At 43.0% G+C, this 20,590-nt stretch overlaps 1 protein-coding gene across 1 annotated transcript in view; it reads left to right on the top strand.

Moving 5' to 3' along the window:
• The window catches only part of LOC136144480 (ATP-binding cassette sub-family C member 4-like), a 108,021-nt gene that overhangs the window by 47,372 nt on the left and 40,059 nt on the right, over positions 1-20,590 (top strand). Inside the window, exons 12-18 of the mRNA XM_065902382.1 lie at positions 1,522-1,616; positions 1,840-1,926; positions 10,404-10,500; positions 13,872-14,069; positions 15,409-15,549; positions 16,290-16,327; positions 17,033-17,127. Coding sequence (XP_065758454.1) covers positions 1,522-1,616; positions 1,840-1,926; positions 10,404-10,500; positions 13,872-14,069; positions 15,409-15,549; positions 16,290-16,327; positions 17,033-17,127 — 751 coding nt within the window. The remainder of the gene's footprint in view (positions 1-1,521; positions 1,617-1,839; positions 1,927-10,403; positions 10,501-13,871; positions 14,070-15,408; positions 15,550-16,289; positions 16,328-17,032; positions 17,128-20,590) is intronic.

Consider the following 20,590-nt stretch of genomic DNA (forward strand, 5'->3'; position numbering starts at 1 on the left):
GGGCATATTTTTGTCATTTTTTAAAAAATTTCTCCAGATACCCTGGGGAAAAATAGACTGATTTGTCTTTTTACTTCTTAAATAATATTCAAATGTAACTTATGATAGATGCCCAGATCCTCAAGTCAAAACTCCATATCCTTCTCAGCATTGAGTTTTTCCTGCTTTCACAGACAAGCATCTATTTAGTTCAGCTGATCTGCTTGGTGTCCATTGAGCACACTGTTTCTTTCCTTTAGGTTTTCCTGCCCAGCTTGCCCTTTCTGTTCTCATTTCTTGCACAGACCTTGTCTGTGTCTGTCACTCTTTAAGTGTCACTGTGAAGATATTGGTCAGGTGTTATCCCTTCTCTGAAAGTGGGAAGCAGAGACCAAGACCAGCAAAAGTGGTAATTTAAGATACAATAAATCCTGTGCCTTCACTAGCCTGGGCCACCAGCTCTCACACCTGTGTCTCTGGCACAGGCCTTCACATCTGCATGTCCAGCTGCAAAGTGACATCACCAAGAGGTCATCTCAGCCTGTCCACAAGCCAAGTCTCCTAAACCTGCCTCCACCATCTTCTCCAACTCAGTAAATGGAAACCCTTTTCTTCCCCATCCTAATGTCCCAAACACCACAGTCCTTCTCTTCTCTTATAGCCCACACCCATCCTGTCAGCAGGTCTTACAGACTCTGCCTTCCAAGTGTGTCTGGAGTGTGATACCGTCTCTCCATTCCCACTGCTCCTTAGATTATTCTATTTGCTTCCTCACTTGTATCCACCCTCACCCTCCATCTGCCCCCCACCCCGACCTTGCTGTTTGTTTTCTGCAAAGCACAGGAGTGATGTCTTATAAACCTCAGACCATCTCAGTCTTCCCCTGCCCCCTCCCCCTTTTACTGGAGTGACCCCAGGCTCCATCTCTGCCTTCACTCCCCTCATTCTAACTCATCTCCACTCTCTTGTGTCCTTGTCCTGACCGCCTTTGGCATCTCCCTGGGGCCCCTGCACCCGCCCCTCCCTCTGTGAGGAGCAGCCTCTCCAGGTCTGCCTGAGCCCCTCCCCGCCCCAGATCTGCTCACACCCCCTCTGAGCAGAGCCGTCCCCCTGCCAGTCCACTCACTTCCCTCCTTCACTCTAGACCCTCCTGAGTCGGCTTCCTTTTCCTTCTTGTCCTCAGTACTTCCACTGAGGTTAATTTTTCATTGTGTCCGTCTCCCACTGTGGAGAGAAACTCTAGGGGCTCTGTTTTCTCATGGCTGAATTCACTGTGCCCAGAACAATGCCTGGAGTATAATCAGTCCTCAATAAATATCTGTTAAAATGGTCAAATGCAAAAATGCTTTGAAAAAATGCAGAATAGAAACCAATGAAAATCCCTGAGAGGTTTTTTAATTTTCCAGGTTACAGATTGGTCACTGTGAAATAAGCCCATTGCTATTGATTAAACACTTGTATGAAGAACTGTAAAGGTTAAGGTGGCAAGAGGAGAACACATTTAAAATCTTTTTCTTTTTTCCCTTTTTCATCTCCATACAGGATTTGCAGAAATTGAATAAAGGAGATCTAACTGTAACAGGAGATGGAGGAACCCCGCTGAGTGAAGGACAGAAAACCCGGGTCAGCCTCGCCAGGTAAATGGGGTTTCAGTTGCCATCCTGCCCCTCCTTCTCCGGGGCTCCTAGGGGACGTGAGCACACAGACCCCGCTCACTGGGTGGGCCTGTGTGAAGCAGGGTCTTGGCCCTTTCCCTGGGCTTGTAGAAGGAATATGAAGTTGTTGGACACTGTCATGATTCAGAGATGAGACCCAGGCAGTGTGAAATGTCCTCTCCTGACATCTCTCTCTGCTTTCTAGAGCCGTGTATCAGGACGCAGACATCTACCTCCTGGATGATCCGCTCAGCGCAGTTGATGCAGGAGTCAGCAGGCACTTGTTTGAACAGTGAGTTTGCCCCTGTTTTCTATCATCTCTGCTTTCCAAGAACCCTGTAGAGATCAGGGAAGAGAGCTCAGGAAAGCTTTTGTGCTCCAGGAGACTCAGCTTGCTCTGCCCTCGTGTCCTTCTGTCCCCTCCCTTCCCTCCACAGAAGATCCAGGAAGTAGGAAGTCTTACTTCCTGATAAAGTTAGGACAGGAAAATATAGAAGGTGCTTCCAGTGTGTGGAGGACAGTGGAATCTGTACTTTAGGGAGTGAGGAATAAATGGAAGATTTCCCCCTACAACTTGCAGCTGATGAATCCAGACACTGTGGGTGGATCCAGAGCTCAGAAATAAGGATGATGTATGGTTTTTAAATCAGAATGTAGGACTTGGTTACCGGGTAATTGGCTGCCAGTTCTTTTCCTCCATCATGTGTTGAAGGCACATTAGAAGTGAAGTTTATCTCTCTCAGTTCTAGAGGCTGAAAAAGTCTAAGATCAGGGTGCCAAAAGATTCAGTGTCTGGTGAGGGTCCAGTTCCTATGTCCTCATGTCGTGGCAGGGATGAAGAAGCAGTGTGGGTCCCTTTTATATGGACACTAATCCATTTCATGCAACCTCCACCCCCAAGACCTGGTCACCTCCCAATGGCTATACTCTAGTACCTTTAAAGTGGGGATTAGGTTTCAATGTATGTATTTTGAGGACAAAAACATTCAGTCTATACAAGTTGTCACAGTTGGGGGTACTTAAAGAATAGAAGTTCATTTTCTCAGTTCTTGAGGCTGGAAGTTAAAGGTGTGGGCAGGTTTGGTTTCTGCTGAGACCTCTCTCCTTGGCTACAGATGGCATCCACCCTACAATGTCCTCACATGGTCTTCCCTCTGTCCTTGTGCACCCCTGTATTTCTGTTTCTTTTTTAAAGAAGTTTTTATTGAAATATAGTTGATTTATAATATTGTGTTAATTTCTTTGTGTGACAAAGTTACTCAGTTATATACATACATGTACATGCATGCTCAGTTGCTTCAGTCCTGTCTGACTCTTTGCAAATCTATGAGCTATAGCCTGCTAGACTCCTCTGTCCATGGGATTCTCCAGGCAAGAATACTGAAGTGGGTTGGCATGCCCACATCCAGGGGATATTCCCTACCCAGGGATTGAACCTGTGTCTCCTGCATCTGCATCTCCTGCACTGCAGGCAGCTTCTTTACCCACTAAGCCATGTGGGAAGCCCGTATACATACATACATTGTTTTTAATATTCTTTTCCGTTATGGTTTCTCAGGATATTGAATATAGTTCACTGTATTATACTGTAGAACCTTGTTTATCCATTCTATACTTAATAATTTGTATCTGCTAACCCCAAATTCCCAGTCCATCCCTCCCCAACACTGGCTCCATCCATGCAACTGCAAGTCTGTTCACTGTGTCTGTGAGTCTGTTTCATAGATAAGTTCATTTTTGCCATATTTTAGATTCCACACATAAGTGATATTTGATATTTGTCTTTTTCTTTCTGATTTTTTTCACTTAGTGTGATGATCTCCAGGTCCATCCATGTTTCTGCAAATAGTATTATTTTTTTCTTTTTTGATGACTGAGTAGTATTGCATTGTCACTATGTACCACATCCATTTATTTGTGAATGCACATTTAGGTTGTTTCCATGTTTTGCCTGTTGTGAATAGTGTTGCTATGAATATAGGGGTACCTGTGGTTTATAGTTTCATCCAGATATATACCCAGGAGTGGGATTACTGGATTATAAGGTAATTCTATTTTTAGTTTTCTGAGGAACCTCCATACTGTTTTCCATAGTGCCTGCAGCAATTTGTATTCCCACCAGCAGTGTAGGAGGGTTCCCTTTACTCCATACCCTCTCAGTCATTGTTATTTTAATGATGGTCATTCTGACTGGTGTGAGGTGATACCTCATTGTAGTTTTGATTTGCTTTTCTCTAATAATTCACAGTGGTAAGCTTCTTTTCATATGTCTGTTGACCATTTGTATGTGTCCTTTGGAGAAATGTCTATTTAGATATTCTTCTCATTTTTTAATTGGATTTGTTGTTGTTGAGTTGTATTAGCTGTTTGTATATTTTGGAAATCAAGCCCTTGTTGGTCACATCATTTGGAAATATTTTCTTCCATTCTATAGGTTGTCTATTCATTTTGTTTATGGTTTCCTTTGCTGTACAAAAGCTGGTAAATTTGATTAGGTCCCATTTGTGCATTTTTAATTTTTTTAAAAATAATTATTTGTGACTCCCCTGGGTCTTTGTTGCTGTGGGGGTTTTTCTTTAGTTGTGATGAACAAGTGCTACTCTCTAGCTGTGGTGCATGGACTTCTCATGGAGATGGCTTCTCTCATTGCAGAGCATGGGCTCTAGGCTGTGTGGGCTCAGTAGTTGCAGCTCCTGGGCTCCAAAGCACAGGCTCAGTAGTTGTGGTGCATGGGCTTAGTTGCTTTGCACCCATGATCTTCCTGAACCAGGGATGGATCCTATGTCTCCTACATTGACAGGTGGATTCTTTACCACTGAACCATCAGGGAAACCCCTGTTTGTATATTTTTGTTTATATTTCTATTGCCTTAAGAGACTGATCTAGGAAAACATTGGTGTAACTTATGTCAGAGAATGTTTTGCCTGTAATCTCTACTGGGAGTTTTATGGTGTCACATCTTATGATTAAGTTTTCAAACCATTTTTAGTTTATTTTGTGCATGGTGGGAGGGTGTGTTCTAACTTCATTGATTTATATGCCCGTGTCCATGTCCTCATGTCTTAGTCTCCTCTTCATCTATGCACACCAGTCAGATTAGATTAGGTCCAGTGTAAAATCTGCTGGATTATTGAAAAAGCGCAAGAGTTCCAGGAAAACATCTATTTCTGCTTTATTGACTATGGCAAAGTCTTTGACTGTGTGGATCACAATAAACTGTAGAAAATTCTGAAAGAGATGGGAATATCAGACCACCTGACCTGCCTCTTGAGAAACCTGTATGCAGGTCAGGAAGCAACAGTTAGAACTGGACATGGAACAACACACTGGTTCCAAATAGGAACAGGAGTACGTCAAGGCTGTATATTGTCACTCTGCTTATTTAACTTATATGCAGAGTACATCATGAGAAATGCTGAGCTGGATGAAGCACAAGCTGGAATCAAGACTGCCGGAAGAAATATCAATAATCTCAGACATGCAGATGACACCACCCTTATGGCAGAAGTGAAGAAGAACTAAAGAGCCTCTTGATAAAAGTGAAGGAGGAGAGTGAAAAAGTTGGCTTAAAGCCCAACATTCAGAAAACTAAGGTCATGGCATCTGGTCCCATCACTTCATGGGAAATAGATGGGGAAACAGTGGAAACAATGGCTGACTTTATTTTTTGGGCACCAAAATCACTGCAGATGGTGATTGCAGCCATGAAATTAAAAGCCACTTACTCCTTGGAAGGAAAGTTATGAGCAACCTAGATAGCATATTAAAAAGCAGAGACATTACTTTGTCAACAAAGGTCCATCTAGTCAAGGCTATGACTTTTCCAGTAGTCATGTATGAATTTGAGAGTTGGGCTATAAAGAAAGCTGAGCACAGAATTGATGCTTTTGAACTGTGGTGTTGGAGAAGACTCTTGAGAGTCCCTTGGACTACAAGGAGATCCAACCAGTCCTGAAGGAGATCAGTCCTGGGTGTTCATTGGAAGGACTGATGCTGAAGTGGAAACTCCAATACTTTGGCCACCTGATGTGAAGAGCTGACTCATTTGAAAAGACCCTGATACTGGGAAAGATTGAGGGCAGAAGGAAAAGTGGATGACAGAGGATGAGATGGTTGGATGGCATCACCGACTCGATGGCATGAGTTTGAGTAAACTCCAGGGATTGGTGATGGACAGGGAAGCCTGGTGTGCTGCAGTTCATGGGGTCGCAAAGAGTCAGACACGACTGAGCGACTGAATTGAACTGAGTATAACTAAGGGTAATTATTACTTTTTTAAGGTCCCTGTCACCAAATTCCAAGGTACTAGTAACTAAGGTGTCAGCAAGTGAATCTGGAGGGGACATGATTGATGTACAGCAGGCCCAGAATAGCAAAGTAGAGACTTCAGCAGAATCAGCAAATGTGAGAGAGAGACATGTGAGGAGCTCTGAGCACTGGACACAAGAAGCTGGGATTCCTTGTCCACTAAGCAGGGGTCGTTAGTCTTTGGTGAAACTTGCCCGAATGTAAAATGTGCTCAGTGTTGGGGTGATGAAAGAGTCGTAGAGATGGATGGTGGTGATGGCTGCACAACAGTGTGAATGTACTTAATACCACTGAGCTGTCTGCTTAAAATGGCAGAAATGGTAAATTTCATGTTAGGTATATTTTACCACAATTAAAAAATAACTGTATAGTATCACTGAATCTTTTAGAACATGAGTGAGCAGGGCAGCTGGCACATGGCATGGCCCCCAGCTCTCTGATCTAACCCCCCTTTCCCACTCTCTCCTGATCATGACTTGATGAATTTTCCCTTAGAAAAGTGCCTTGTGTCTTGCTGTGAGTTGAATGACAGGAGCTAGTGCTGTGCAGGGATTCCCCACCCCGACCCTCCTGGCATCCTGAGTATAGCAGGCTCTTTGTTCCCAGCACCCCACCCTGGACTTACAAATGTCTGTCACCCTGTCTTGTGAGCATCTGCACAAGTTCCCCATCACTGTAGGATTAGTTTCTACTGGTGGTTGCATTCGTGTCACAGGGAAGGGAGAGCAGGCATTTTAGTGCCAAGTACAGTATACTGATCACAGAAGTTCTCCTGAGTTCTTTTTCATACACAGGAGATATTAGTAAGATTCTCTCAGATATTTTGGGTGTACCACTTTGGATATATACTTGATAGAAGCAAGCTTAAGTTTGTAGTTTGCTGATCAGAACCACGTCTTTTAGGGTGACTTAAAGCAGAGAGCATGAAAGCAATTTAGGAAATCACTCAGCAGCAACTGGAGAGTGTTCTCAAGTTAGAGAATTGGATGGAACAATATGCTGTGAGAGGTGGTGGTCATATGGAGACTTAGCCATGGGGAGTGTTTTGTATTAACAGTGGATGAATCACACTTCTACTTGCCATTAGCAGTTTCCTACAGTCATGAATCTATCTCCAAGGTCATTGAGGTTTGTGAGTTTATGTTGGGGAGTTTTATGTTGGGTGCACTAAGTGGGTTCTATCACCTACAGAAGGTGAGAGGCCATAGGTGAACTGATGGAGTCTTATCATGCTATGGATCCCATCCTGGTTCAGCCCCACATCCCAGACCCACTCCTCCTGTATCATCAGCTCTTCAGGTCTGTCCTGATCAGATTCCCACACTGCTGTATACACAGCTCACCCTCCTGCTCCAGCACTTCACAGAGCCCCCTCTACCCCTCATGTTCAGGATGCAGCTCCATGTGCTCAGACAGAGAATAGGCTTCTTTGCTGTCTGCTCCCATCAGTTTTTCTGGCTCATCACTGGAAACCCACACCAACTTGGTATCCAGCTGTGCTGGCTTTGTGGTGGGTTCTTCCTCACCCCTGTCTGTCTGTACATACTGGTCCCTCTGTCCAGAGCCAGGGAGTAGTGTCCCAAGACACAGAAGGAAGGTGAAAGATGGGCCCTGCTGTTCCCTCCTGCTCCTCCAGGGCGCCCATGCCCTCTGTCTTCCCACAGCCCTCAGTGGGTGCACTTGACCATTTATGAGTCCCCCCAACCCCTCCTAAGCTATGAATGCAGGAAAGCACCTCAGCCCAGCATGTTCTATTCCAGGCCCTGCACCTGCTGTGTCTTCTTCCAGGATGTTTCCCCAGACGGTCTCACGGCTCCTGTGTCTCCCCATCTAAGACAGCAGCACCCTGTGCTTTTCCTTCATAAAACATGTCACAGTGCAATAGTGCATTTTCCACCCTTGTTCTGTGTGTCCCTGTGTACACAGTGCCGAGTATCATCTGCTGTCTTGCCTTAGGACAGTGCCCGGCTCTTCAACAAACCTCTGCTGATTGAATGAATGGAGGTGGGGATTCTGTCTGCCTTATTTGTATCCCCTCCACCATGGGATGTGTCACCTCTTAACACACACAGCCCTTATATAGTATTATATGTGGGATTATAGGATTAACACAGGCTTTATATAAGTATAACAGTTAAACAACTGGTTGTTGACTCAGTCATTTGTATGGCATGGCTTGGAAATCTTCCTTCTAAAAACTTGGAAAATAGTGTATTTATCTAGTGATTGGATAAAAGCATTATTTAGGAAAAATTCAAAGACATCAACTGATCACTTCATTGTAATAATTTATATTACCTTATCTGTGATGGAATGTGAGGAAGAAAATGTTTTAAAACTTTGGGTTGGTCCATCTTGGACATAACAGCCTTTCACATTTGGTTAACATCCACTTTTAGGGACTATTGGCAGGTAATTATGAATTAAGGAGAAGAATTCTGTTGAAATGTTTTAGTACTAAGTTTGAAAAGATGTCAGTCAAGAAACTTAAGTATGAACATGGAGCAAGCATTGTCAAAATGTAAAAATGAATCCTTCTGGGCTTAATGAAGTGATGGTGTATGTGTCTACATTCCGGAGTCTTGCTTCTGATCACAGACTCAGTGTCCAGTATGTCCCCTTAGGACTTTTCTGTCCTGAGTCCAAAGCACAGGAGCACTTATGGGTCAGGGAGGAGCAGAGAAGGGGGCTGAAGTTTACTGAGCATATTGGTGGTTTAATTTCTTAGAAGGTGTGGATGAGTTGTCATTGACTTTGTTTTGAGATGAAGAAACTGAGGTTGAGTTGCTCGTCTGATGTCGTCAGGCTCATGAGAGGGACTGAAATGCAGTTTGCTGCCTCCAAACTCTTGCTCTGACTCTCTCAGCTGAGCTCTGGCCCAGGTTCCTGAGATTTACTCTGTGAGAGCATCGGGCTCCCAGGGTCCCTGCCTGGAGCCCTGCCCGTGGTCACTGGGGTCCCGGACCCAGCTTCTTGCTTCCCTTGACAGGTTGTAGATGCTGTGGGTGAGCCTGGGGCTGAGCTCCTAGGGGTCTGCATTTTATTTTATTTTATTTATTTATTTTTTAATTTAATTTTATTAGTTGGAGGCCAATTACTTCACAACATTTCAGTGGGTTTTGTCATACATTGACACGAATCAGCCATAGAGTTACACGTATTCCCCATCCCGATCCCCCCTCCCACCTCCCTCTCTACCCGACTCCTCTGGGTCCTCCCAGTGCACCAGGCCCGAGCACTCGTCTCATGCATCTCACCTGGGCTAGTGATCTGTTTCACCATAGATAATATACATGCTGTTCTTTTGAAACATCCCACCCTCACCTTCTCCCACAGAGTTCAAAAGTCTGTTCTGTATTTCTGTGTCTCTTTTTCTGTTTTGCATATAGGGTTATCATTACCATCTTTCTAAATTCCATATATATGTGTTAGTATACTGTATAGGTCTTTATCTTTCTGGCTTACTTCAGATCTGAAAGAGACACGTGCACCCCAGTGTTCATTGCAGGACTGTTTATAATAGCCAGGACATGGAAGCAGCCTAGATGCCCATCAGCAGATGAATGGATAAGGAAGCTGTGGTACATATATACCATGGAATATTACTCAGCCATTAAAAAGAATGCATCTGAATCAGTTCTAATGAGATGGGGTCTGCATTTTAAATGTAGCAGCTTTTTTTTTTTTAACTGTGAATAAAATTTAAGGTTGAATAGTGAGGGGGGTCTTGGATATAGAAAACTGGCATGTGCTCTGAGCTGTTGGGTGGTTTTTGCTGTGATTTGGGCCATTTGGATTCCGTTCTTTTATTTTTATGTTTGTAAGGTATTCAGTCCTAATGAAAAAAGACTTGCCTCCTGGTTGCAAATTGGAATGTTGTAGAGACTAATGGAGGCCACACTGGCATTCATTTTCTATCTAACATTCTTTGGGAACAAGTGCCTAGAAAATGCTCTCTGGCAAAGGTTACCAAGAATCTATTAAGTTTTTGTTGCTAATACGTACATCATTCATTATAAATAATCACCTAGAAAGCTACGAATGTACACATTTCTATATGACATAGATCCCTGTCCTCCCATTCCTACATAGAGATAAAATAGTGTTTTAGTTCAGTCAAGTTTTGGAATCTCAGTATTACTCAGTTATTTTTCTCTATGAATCATGGAAATAATTGTTAAGCCAAGTTTTAGGAAAAAGAACTTAGCTCTTGGTGTCTCCTCCACTGGAGAACTTTTTAGAATTTTTTAAGCAGAATTAGGTTCAAATTTGTTGCTGATAAGTTTAAGAACCTATTTGGATTAATTGATTTATGTTTATTTAATTTTTATTATTGATTTGATATTTAAACTGCAGATCTTTGACTGCTGTGTGGTCTTTGTCTCATTGTTTTCAAAATGTTTCTAGTTTGAAACACCCCCATTAATGTGCTTTTGCATTCTGTACCTTTTACATTTGTAGGTGTATCCGTCAGGCCTTGAAGAAGAAGATCACAATCTTAGTGACTCATCAGATGCAATACCTAAAAGATGCAAGTCAGATTCTGATACTGAAAGGTGTAAGTAGTTTCTAGAAGTCTGTGGGATTGTTAGCACTTAGGCATGCTGAAGATCAGACCTCTCGGCAGGTCATTCTCCCTGGATTCATGGTAAACACCCTCTTCTCCCTCAGTTTTTCACCCCCTTCTTCTCAGAGCTGGTGTTCTTGCCTTGGAGAATAAATCCAAAGCCCTGTAGAAATGCTACTACTACACTCTAAGTCACATAAACCCTAAAGTATATAGAAATGCAACCAGAGGGTTATTGAATCATAAGTGTTCTAATGAAATTTGTTTGGGATAATGATGCAATTTTATTTAGTCCAAGTGTATTTTTTAGAAATTAGACTTAAGTCAAAGTGTATTATTTAGAAGTTAGAGATCTAAGATTTGTTTGTATCCAGTTGATTGTTATACATAGTTTGCCTAAAGAGCATCTTCCATTAACACCAGAAGCGAGGTTGGGTAGCCGAGCATCCGGGTCAGAGACACCCACACTGCTGGTGTCGCCAGTTGCTGGTCTCCCTGCCCGGGTCTCTATGTGCCCGATACATGAGAGCCTGTGCGGCAGGAGGACAAGGCTCTGCCTTCACGGGGCTCCTGTTCTTATGGGGATGGTTGTGACAGAGAGAGAGGTGGGCTGACATCCTGGCTGCCTCCCTGAGGAGCTGGTGCCTCACGGGGTCTGAGTGACATGAAGGTGGGGACCACGCAGTCACCTGGGGGAGGGGGTCTGAGGCAGGGGGTCTTGAGGAAGGAACTGACCTGGCAGGTTGGAGGAACAGCAGGAAGACCAGCGTGTATGAGGGGAGTGAGCAGGGGCTGTGGAGGGAGCTGGTCTCCAAGCAGTGGGCAATGGGTGGAAGTAGGATGGAAGTCTTGGACGGTCCAGAGCAGAGGAGGGATGTCGTCTGATGTGGAAGTTAAGAGATTCCTCCGATGTTCACTGGAGGGGCAACAGTAAAAGCAGTTAGAAATCTTAGTAAAGGTGAGAAGACAGAAGTGTATGCTCAGGCTAGAGTATCAGTTTCTAGAGCTGCCGTAACCAAGTACTGCAAACTGAGTGACTTAAAACAGCAGAAGCTTATCGTCTCCCTGTTATGGAGGCTACAGGTCCTAAATCGGTTGCAGGCAGGGCCATTCTCTCCTGAAGGCTCAGGGGCAATCCTTCCTTCCAGCCTTTGGTGTTTGCCAGCCCACTCCAGTGTTCTTGTCTGGAGAATCCCAGGGAGCCTGGTGAGCTACCATCTATGGGGTCGCACAGAGTCGGACAGGACTGAAACAACTTAGCGGCAGCAGCCTTCCTTGCGTTCCTTGGCTTCCAGCTGCAGCACTGTGGTCTCTGCCTCTGATGTCACATGGCCGTTGTCGCCATGTCAGTCTGAGTCTCTGCTATTCTCACCACAACATCAGTCATATCGGATGTAGGGTCACCCTGCTCCAGTATGACCTCATCTTAACTTGATTACATCTGCAAAGACGCTGTTCTCAAGTAAGGTCACGTTCACAGGTGTCATGTTTGAACTTATCTTTTTGAGGAGGGGGAATCATCCAATCCACAGCTCCTAGCATGGTTGGGGGTGGGGTGGAGAATAGTGAGAAGTGTTCAGACTTGGTGGTCATTTGATGCTTCACTCCTTGGCTTGTTTACCTCTGGGTCTCAACACCTTTGTTGTTAACCCCTGACTGCTCCATAGGCCTTTGGTCAGATCCCTGACTTCTGAAATGAATCTCTGCTCTAAGAAAGATTATTAAAATACAGAACCCCTACCTCTTTGCAAGCAGTTCCATGTGTTAACTCTAGGAATGGGGGGAGAGACTAAGGTTTTCAACAGAGCAGTTGATTTCATGTGCAAAGGGGGCGATTCTAGTGTGTAAACCCCAGTGTTGACAGTGTTATGAGCAAAGGATCAGTGGGCAGGAGAATAACCTATTTAGCCAGTCCCTAGATGTTTTGGCATCCCTTTATTGCTTCCTTTGAGGACACTACCCCCAATTTTAGTACTAACAAAACAACTATCTGTCCACTAGTTAGCAGCCCTGCATGAGTTGGGACCATCCTCACTGTTTGTCTGGTCCCTCTCTCACAGCAGATGGGGAATGGCTGTCCCTTCATCCCCCTGGAATTGTCAGCACTTGACTGTTGAGTGAAATTGCTGTCTTTGTAACACCAGTCATTTCAATTTGCATATTACAGATTTGATGTGGTGAGTGGTGATTTCCTTAAAGAGGTGTGTGAATTTTGCCTCCCCAGTGCAAGACGGCACACTATATTCTGCATCATTTTCTAGTTCTCCAGTATCAGATGGTACTCAGGTGCTTCCCTGCATTTCTCCCAGTGGACCCCCTCAGAGGAGAGGGTGAGAGGGGTCCCAGCGAGGGTCCTGGGCTATCTCCCTCCACCTGAGCTGCCTCAACCAGAGTTGCTCTCATTTGATGAGTTTTGCATCCTGACATTTTTTTCCTCTGATGTTTTATTTGCTACGGAGTGAATCAGCTGAGTCTGGTTTCATGGGGTCAGAAAATAGTGAAACATCTGCACATTATTTTATGTGACTTTGTAAGAGAGGGAAACTGTGCAAGGATGTGTCACATGTGTTCAAATAAAATGATTTGATTGACTGTAGCTTAAGCAGTTGCCTGATTTGGGGAAGCCTAATTGTCTGCTTGTGGTTGGTCGTTCCTAAGTTTTTTCTCAGATCTGAGTGTATTGATTCTGGCTTAGGTTTTGGTAGTGGGCACAGACTGCCAAGGCTTTAGAGCCACCCCAGCCCCATGGCCTCCTTGTTTAATTACTTTATCAGGTGGAATATTGAATTTTCAGTTGGGACCTTGCTGTGTGTGGGGGCAGGTATGCCTCTCATGTGTTTTCTATCTGGGACTGGCTCCTATTATCCCAGCCGGGCACATGATAGTGGGACAGTGACAGTGGGCGGTAAAGATTTAATGAGTGACTCTTACCTACATGCAGATGTGCTTGTGCCCACCTCTGGGTTAAGTTTAAATTTCTTTCCTGGAATTGTCACGTGAGGCTTCTCTCAATTCCTGTGTTGTCTAAGAAAAACTGTGCTGATCCTGCCACCAACCTCTGTACCCCTTCCTTCCCTAAGTGCCCAGGGTAGTCATGTCAACGGCCTCCATTTTTGACACATGAGCACACCTTTCTTTCACATCCCCCAGCACCTAACACAGGGACAGGGTTTGGCAGAGAACCCAATGATCAGTTCTATACTGAGTTGACTGAACTAGATTTCTCAACAAGAATTCCAGACCCAGGGATTGTTGTTTTTCAAAAATCATAATTTAAGTCCAAATAACTTTTCTTGATTAGTATTTAGGATGGTTTAATATTATCAAATATAAATTAATTCCTCTCAACTTTTTTATTTTAGGGAAAAATGGTGGCAAGAGGAACTTACTCTGAGTTCCTGAAATCCGGGATAGATATTTTTTCCCTTTTTGAGAAGGGGAATGAGCAGTCTGAACCACCTCCAGTTCCAGGAACTCCCACTGTGATCTCTGAGTCTTTGGTTCAGTCTCTCCAGTCTCCCAGACCCTTGTTGAAAGATTCAACTCAAGAGGACCAAGATGTGAGTTTCTCATCCTGCAGTGTGCCTGGGTCTGTCTGCTCTTGGTGGTCTCATGGACCTTCAGCCTGCTCTGCTCATGATATCTTCATTTGTCCCAAAGTAAACCCTAAGGTTCCTAAAGTCTTGTTCCATGGAATTGGTAGAAGACCATGAGGGGAGCAAGCCTGCTTAGTGTTCCCCTTTGAGTGTAGGATGAAGAATGTTATGGAGACCAGAAGTGGGTGCACTGCTGTGAATTTCTGACTGAATGTGGCTCACACTAATTGAGGACTCATATTTATATCCTACTCATGCTGGTGGCCCCCGGCTTCTTTTATGCATCCAGAGGCTTAAAATAAAGACCCTCTTAGATGAGTCCTGCTGTTGCCACATTAAATCATCTACTTTTCCTGTATGTTGGGATGTTCTGGTACTACATATCACTGATGGAAGTATTTTGCCTCAGTGTCAGATGGTTTGTGATAGGTCAGAGGTAATGTGTGCAAAGGACCTGACACATGGTAGACACTTCAATGTGAGTTCCCGTCCTCCTATCTTACCCTTCAAGGCTGAGAACCACGTCTTATCAACCTTGAATCCCAGTGGCCAGGAGAGAGTCATGGGCATCCTAGCCTCCTGTGACTTTGTAATGGATTCTAAGTCCTCCAGACAGAAATGCAGAAATGCACTAGATCTCCCTTAAAAATATACATAGATGTTCCTTGATAACCAAACCCAGGAGCCTGGAATGATTCTGATTAGTATTCAGATTAGCTGTTCACTTTCTAGACTCAAGAATCACTCTCTGAAATTTAGGAACCAAATAGATTCAGATCTCATATGCTTGCAACGTGCTATGTAAACTCCTATTTACTCTTACTCTCTGTGAACTCAGTTTACTGTATTTGGCTAGTGTTTGAGCCCCAAGAATGTTTTATGTTTCTCTCATTGAATGACACAAGTCATCTAGAGGGATACATTAGCTCCATATTGTTTTGCATGTTATTTTAGAGGAAATTTTTGCATTTATACTTTAATTGATTTTGTTATGTGTGTGTTGAGAGTCATGTTCTATTTTAAGCAAAGCTCCCCAACAGCGAATAAGCTCATGTGGATGACATTTAATTATTTCTCATAGATTCCTATGAGTGGGATGGCTGGGTCCAGGAGTCAACACATATGTGGTTTGGCTAGATATTCCCACACCGTTCTCTGTAGGAGATGGACCATCCTGTATTCCTACCAGTGTGTGAAATGTGTCTGTGTCCCACAGCTTTGCAGAGGAGGACATTGTTGAACTCTTGAAATTTGGGGTTCATTTTTTAAAATTTCATTTCTCACTGCCATTTTCCCCTTCTAGACTGAGAATATACAAGTTACACTACCTCTAGAGGACCATTTGGAAGGAAAAGTTGGTTTTAAGACCTATAAGAATTATTTCACAGCTGGTGCTAACTGGCCTGTCATCATCTTACTTATTCTAGTAAACATCGCAGCTCAGGTACGTAAGGGTGTTTATTTTGATTTGTGCACTCAGCTATTTATGTTATATTTTATAATTATTTTAAAATATTTGTATTAAGAGATTTATCTCAAAGACTTGGCTCATGCAGTTGTGGGCCTAGCTTTGTAAATGTGAAATCAGAAAGGCAGGCCTGCAGGCTGGAACCTCAAACAGGAGCTGACCCTGATGTCTTGAGGCAGGATTTCTTCCTCCTCCAGGAAGCCTCAGGTCTTGCTCTAAAGGCCTTTGACTGACTGGATGAGGCCACCACAGTGTTGAGGGTGATCTCCTCTCCTGAAGTTCTGATGATGGATGTGAACCACATTCACAAACTACCTTCAAGGCAACATCTAGACAAGTGTTTAGTTCAATCACTGGAGATTGGCACAGCCAAGCTGCCACCCAGAACTGACCATCACTGTTTCTGTCAAGCTTTTTGCTTTGAAAAATCTCAACATTTGTTTCGTTATTACTGCCTTTTGCAGTCCACTTGGATTTGCATTGAAGTACATTATATTTGGGGAGCAAAATCTTCTAGGGAAAAGGGGATTTCTTTTAAAGATAGTAACATGTAAGATGCCCTCCCTGGCCTGTGGTCATTGGGGTGAGGGACTTCGCGCAGACCTGAGCCGGAAGGACCGCCTCCATGTCCTGGAGCCTTCCCCTCCCCCATCCTGTGAGAGGGGTGTGGAGGCTAAGTGATGTCAGAGTCTGAGTGACTGTGTTTCCTGCTCCAGGTCGCCTACACCCTGCAGGACTGGTGGCTTGCATACTGGTGAGTGATTCCTGGTCTGACCCAAAGTGCTAGGAAATCTACATGGAGCCTCACTTTCCCACAGAGTCAGGGGGAGAGATGGGGCAAGTTCAGCCTCCTCTTCTGACCCTCAGGTAGTTTCCCTGAAGAAAAATGAAAGTTCCCGTGGGTGGTGTGTGATCCCCTTGTCGTTTCTCCCCATGTCCCTCCCTGTAGCAGCTTCTTCACGGAAAATTCTTTTTCTTTTCTTTAACTTTAAATATTGTATTTTAACTTTTTATGTTGTATTCCAATATAGCTGATCAACAATGTGATAGTTTCATATGAACAGTGAAGGGATGTAGTCATACATATATGCGTACCCATTCTCCCCTAAACTTCCCTCACATCCAGGCTTCCACATAACATTGGGCAGAGTTCCATGTGCTATACAATAAACCCTGTTGGTTACCTGTCTTAAATATAGCAGTGTGTGCATGAGCATCCAAACATTCTAACTATCTTTCCCCTTGGCAACCATAAGTTCATTTTCTCTCTGTCTTCACAGATAATTTTGAAAATTGAAATTCATGATTCAGACTTTTAAAAAGAAGACACACAAAGGGCCTTGTGAGCTGGGAAACACTTTCCAGCATAAAATACCTTTCTTTAAGTAATTTTTTGGTGATATTTGTGTAAATTTTGTACATATCTATAGTGTAATACTTTTTATTTCCTGTTCCATAGGGCAAATGTACAAAATGACCTGTATTTTGGGAGATATGTAAAAAAAGATGAAGATGTGGTGTTCGTTCTGAACTGGTACTTAGGAGTTTATTCAGGTAAAGCTGAGTCATCTCCTCCATTATATGAGAGTTTAAGGCGCTTACAATGAGTCTGTGTGAGTAACAAGGGCTACCAGAGTAATTCAGTAATGTCTTAACAGACTAAGTGTCTAAATCACATTTACTCAATGTATTAACTAAAATAATTATTTTAAAGCTCTACTAGAAGAAAAGAGGTTGAATGGAGACTCTTAATTTGGTCCATACTAGATTTTGGTTGTTAAACCAGGATTGAATATTGAGAAAATCATCCACTGGAAATATGTAGCTATTGTGTATTCTAATAGGTGCTTTAACTAAATTTTATATTGCTGTATGGATTGGCAAGGGGATTAGAAATGGATCCCCACCCTGTGGTTCAGGTTGTTCCAATTCTGTCTGAATAATCCTTGGCTTTTATTGATCTTGAATGAAATCCTCTGGCTGCATGGACCCCATATAAAAGCATTATTCCCTCCCAGGTATGCATTATTCCCTCCCAGGTATTCCCCCTTTCCACACTGCTCATTTCCTGGGCTTCACTAATAACTCAAGAAGCTAAGCAGGGGAAGTCCATTGTCTGGAATGAGGATTCCTTCTCTTTCTTACCCTGAGAACACAGTGTTACCTCCTCCCCAAGTGTGTGATTAATTCAACTTTGGCTTGCCAGACTAATATTATCATGACTGTCTCTATTCATAAGAGTATTTAGAATACATATAGCATAGCATTACATACTATTTAAAGGATGTCTTTAACAAAAATTTTAAATGCCTTCTTTATCCAGTCATCCGTTTATGGACATTTTGGTTGCTTCCATTCCCTAGCTTTTGTAAATAGTGTTGCTATGAGCACTGGGTTGCATATGTCTTTTGAATTATGGTTTTCTCAGGATATGTGCCCAGTAGTGGGATTGCTGGGTCGTATGGTGGTTCTGTTTTCTATTTTTTAAGGAACTTTCATAAAGAAAGCTGAGCACCAAAGAAGTGATGTTTTTGAATTGTGGTGTTGAAGACTCTTGCCTTGGACTGCAAGGAGATCCAACCAGTCCATCCTAAAGGAGATCAGTCCTGGGTGTTCATTGGAAGGACTGATGTTGAAGCTGAAACTCCAGTACTTTGGCCACCTGATGCAAAGAGCTGACTCATTTGAAAAGACATTGATACTGGGAAAGATTGAAGGCAGGAGGAGAAGGGGATGACAGAGGATAAGATGGTTGGAGGGCATCACTGACTCAGTGGACATGAGTTTGAGTAAACTCCAGGAGTTGGTGATGGACAGGGAGGCCTGGCAAGCTGCAGTTCATGGGGTCACAAAGAGTCAGACACAACTGAGCAACTGAACTGAACTTATACTGTTCTCCATAGTGACTGTAGCAATTTACATTCCTACTAACAGTGCAAGAAGATTCCCTTTTTCCACACCTTCTCTAGCATTTATTATTTGTATATTTTTTGATGGTGGCCATTCTGACTGGTGTGAAGTAATATCTTATCAGAGTTTTGATCTGCATTTCTCTAATAATGATATTGAGCATCTTTTCATGTCCCTCTTGGCCATCTGTATGTCTTATTTGGAGAAAGGTCTATATAGATCTACCCATTTTTTGATTTTTTTATATTAAGCTGCTGAGCTGTTTGTATATTGTGGAGATTAATCCCTGGTCAGTTACTTATTTTGTAATTATTTTCTTCCATTCTCAGGACTGTCTTTTTATTTCATTTATGGTACATATATATACTGGGTAAAGGAGGAGGGGGGGCTTCCCAGGTAGCTCAAATGGTAAAGAAACTGCCTGCAATGTGGGAGACCTGTGTTTGATCCCTGGGCCAGGAAGAACTCCTGGATAAGGGTATGACAACCTACTCCAGTATTCAGGCTTGGAGAATTCCATGGACAGAGGAGCCTGGCAGGCTACAGTCCATGGGGTTGCAAAGAGTTGAACATGACTGAGTGAGTAACATGCATATACACTGGAGTATTACTTATCCATAGAAAGGAATGCAATTGGGTCATTTCTCGAGATGTGGATGGACCTAGAGTCTGTCATACAAAGTAAAGTAAGTCAGAAAGAGAAAAACAGAAAAAAAAATATACTTGAATTAATGCATATATATGGAATCTAGCCCCTTCGTGGATCACTGCATGGCGAAGGGGCTGGCATAACTCTCTGAAGCTATGAGCTATGCCATATAGTGTCACCTAAGACAGATGGATCATAGTGGAGAGTTTTGACAAAATGGGATCCACTGGAGGAGGTAATGGCAAACCACTCCAGTGTATTAGCCATGAGAAACCCATGAACTGTATAAAAAGGCAGAAAGATAAGATGCCAAAAGATTAGCCCCCAGGTCAGAAAGTGTCCAATATGCTACTGGCGAAGAGTGGAAGACAACTACTAATAGCTCCAGATAGAATGAAGTGACTGGACCAAAGTGTAAACAATGCTCAGTTGTGGATGTGTCTGGTGTGAAAGTAAAATTTGATACTGTAAAGAGTAGTATCACATAGGACCCTGGAATGTTAGGTCTATGAATCCAGGTAAATTAGATGTGGTCAAGCAGGAGATGGTAAGAGTAAACATCGACATCTTAGGAATCAATGAACTAAATTGGACAAGAATGGGTAAATTTAATTCAGATGACCATTGTATCTACTACTGTGGGCAAGAATCACTTAGAAAAAATGGAATAGCACTCATAATCAACAAAAGTCCAAAATTCAGTTAAAAATGACAGAATGATCTCGATTCATTTCCAAGGCAAACTATTCAACATCTCAGTAATCCAAGTCTATGCATCAACCCCTGATGCTAAAGAAGCTGAAGTTGACCAGGTCTATGAAGACCTAGAAGACCTCCTAGAACTAAATGCAACATTCTAGAGAATAACAAGGAGAGACCAGAAGGCCTTCTTCAGTGGACAACACAAAGAAATAGAGGAAAATAACAGAAGGGATAAGGCTTTTCAAGGAAATTGGAAATATCAAAGGAACATTTCATCTAAAGATGGGCACAATAAAGGACAGAAATGGTAAAGACCTATTGGAAGCGGAAGAGATCAAGAAGAGATGGAAAGAATACACAGAAGAACTGTACAATAAAGATCTTAATGACCTGGATAACCACGGTGATGTAGTCTTTCATGCAGAGTCAGACATTCTGGAGTGTGAAGTCAAGTGAGCCTTAGGAAGCACTGTTGCCTATAATGTAGTGGAGGTGATGGAATCCCAGCAGAACTATTTAAAATCCTAAAACATGATGTTATTAAAGTGTTGCACTCAGTGTGTCAGCAAATTTGGAAAATCCAGCAGTGGCCACAGGACTGGGAAAGGTCAATCCTCATCCCAGTTCCAAAGAAGGGCAGTACTAAAGAATGTCCAATCCATCAGACAATTGCACTCATCTCCCATGCTAGTAATGTTATACTCAAAATCCTTCAAGCTATGTTTCAGCATCATGTGAACTGAGAACTTCCAGATG

Source organism: Muntiacus reevesi, chromosome 11, assembly GCF_963930625.1.
Source record: "Muntiacus reevesi chromosome 11, mMunRee1.1, whole genome shotgun sequence".
Classification (NCBI taxonomy): domain Eukaryota; kingdom Metazoa; phylum Chordata; class Mammalia; order Artiodactyla; family Cervidae; genus Muntiacus; species Muntiacus reevesi.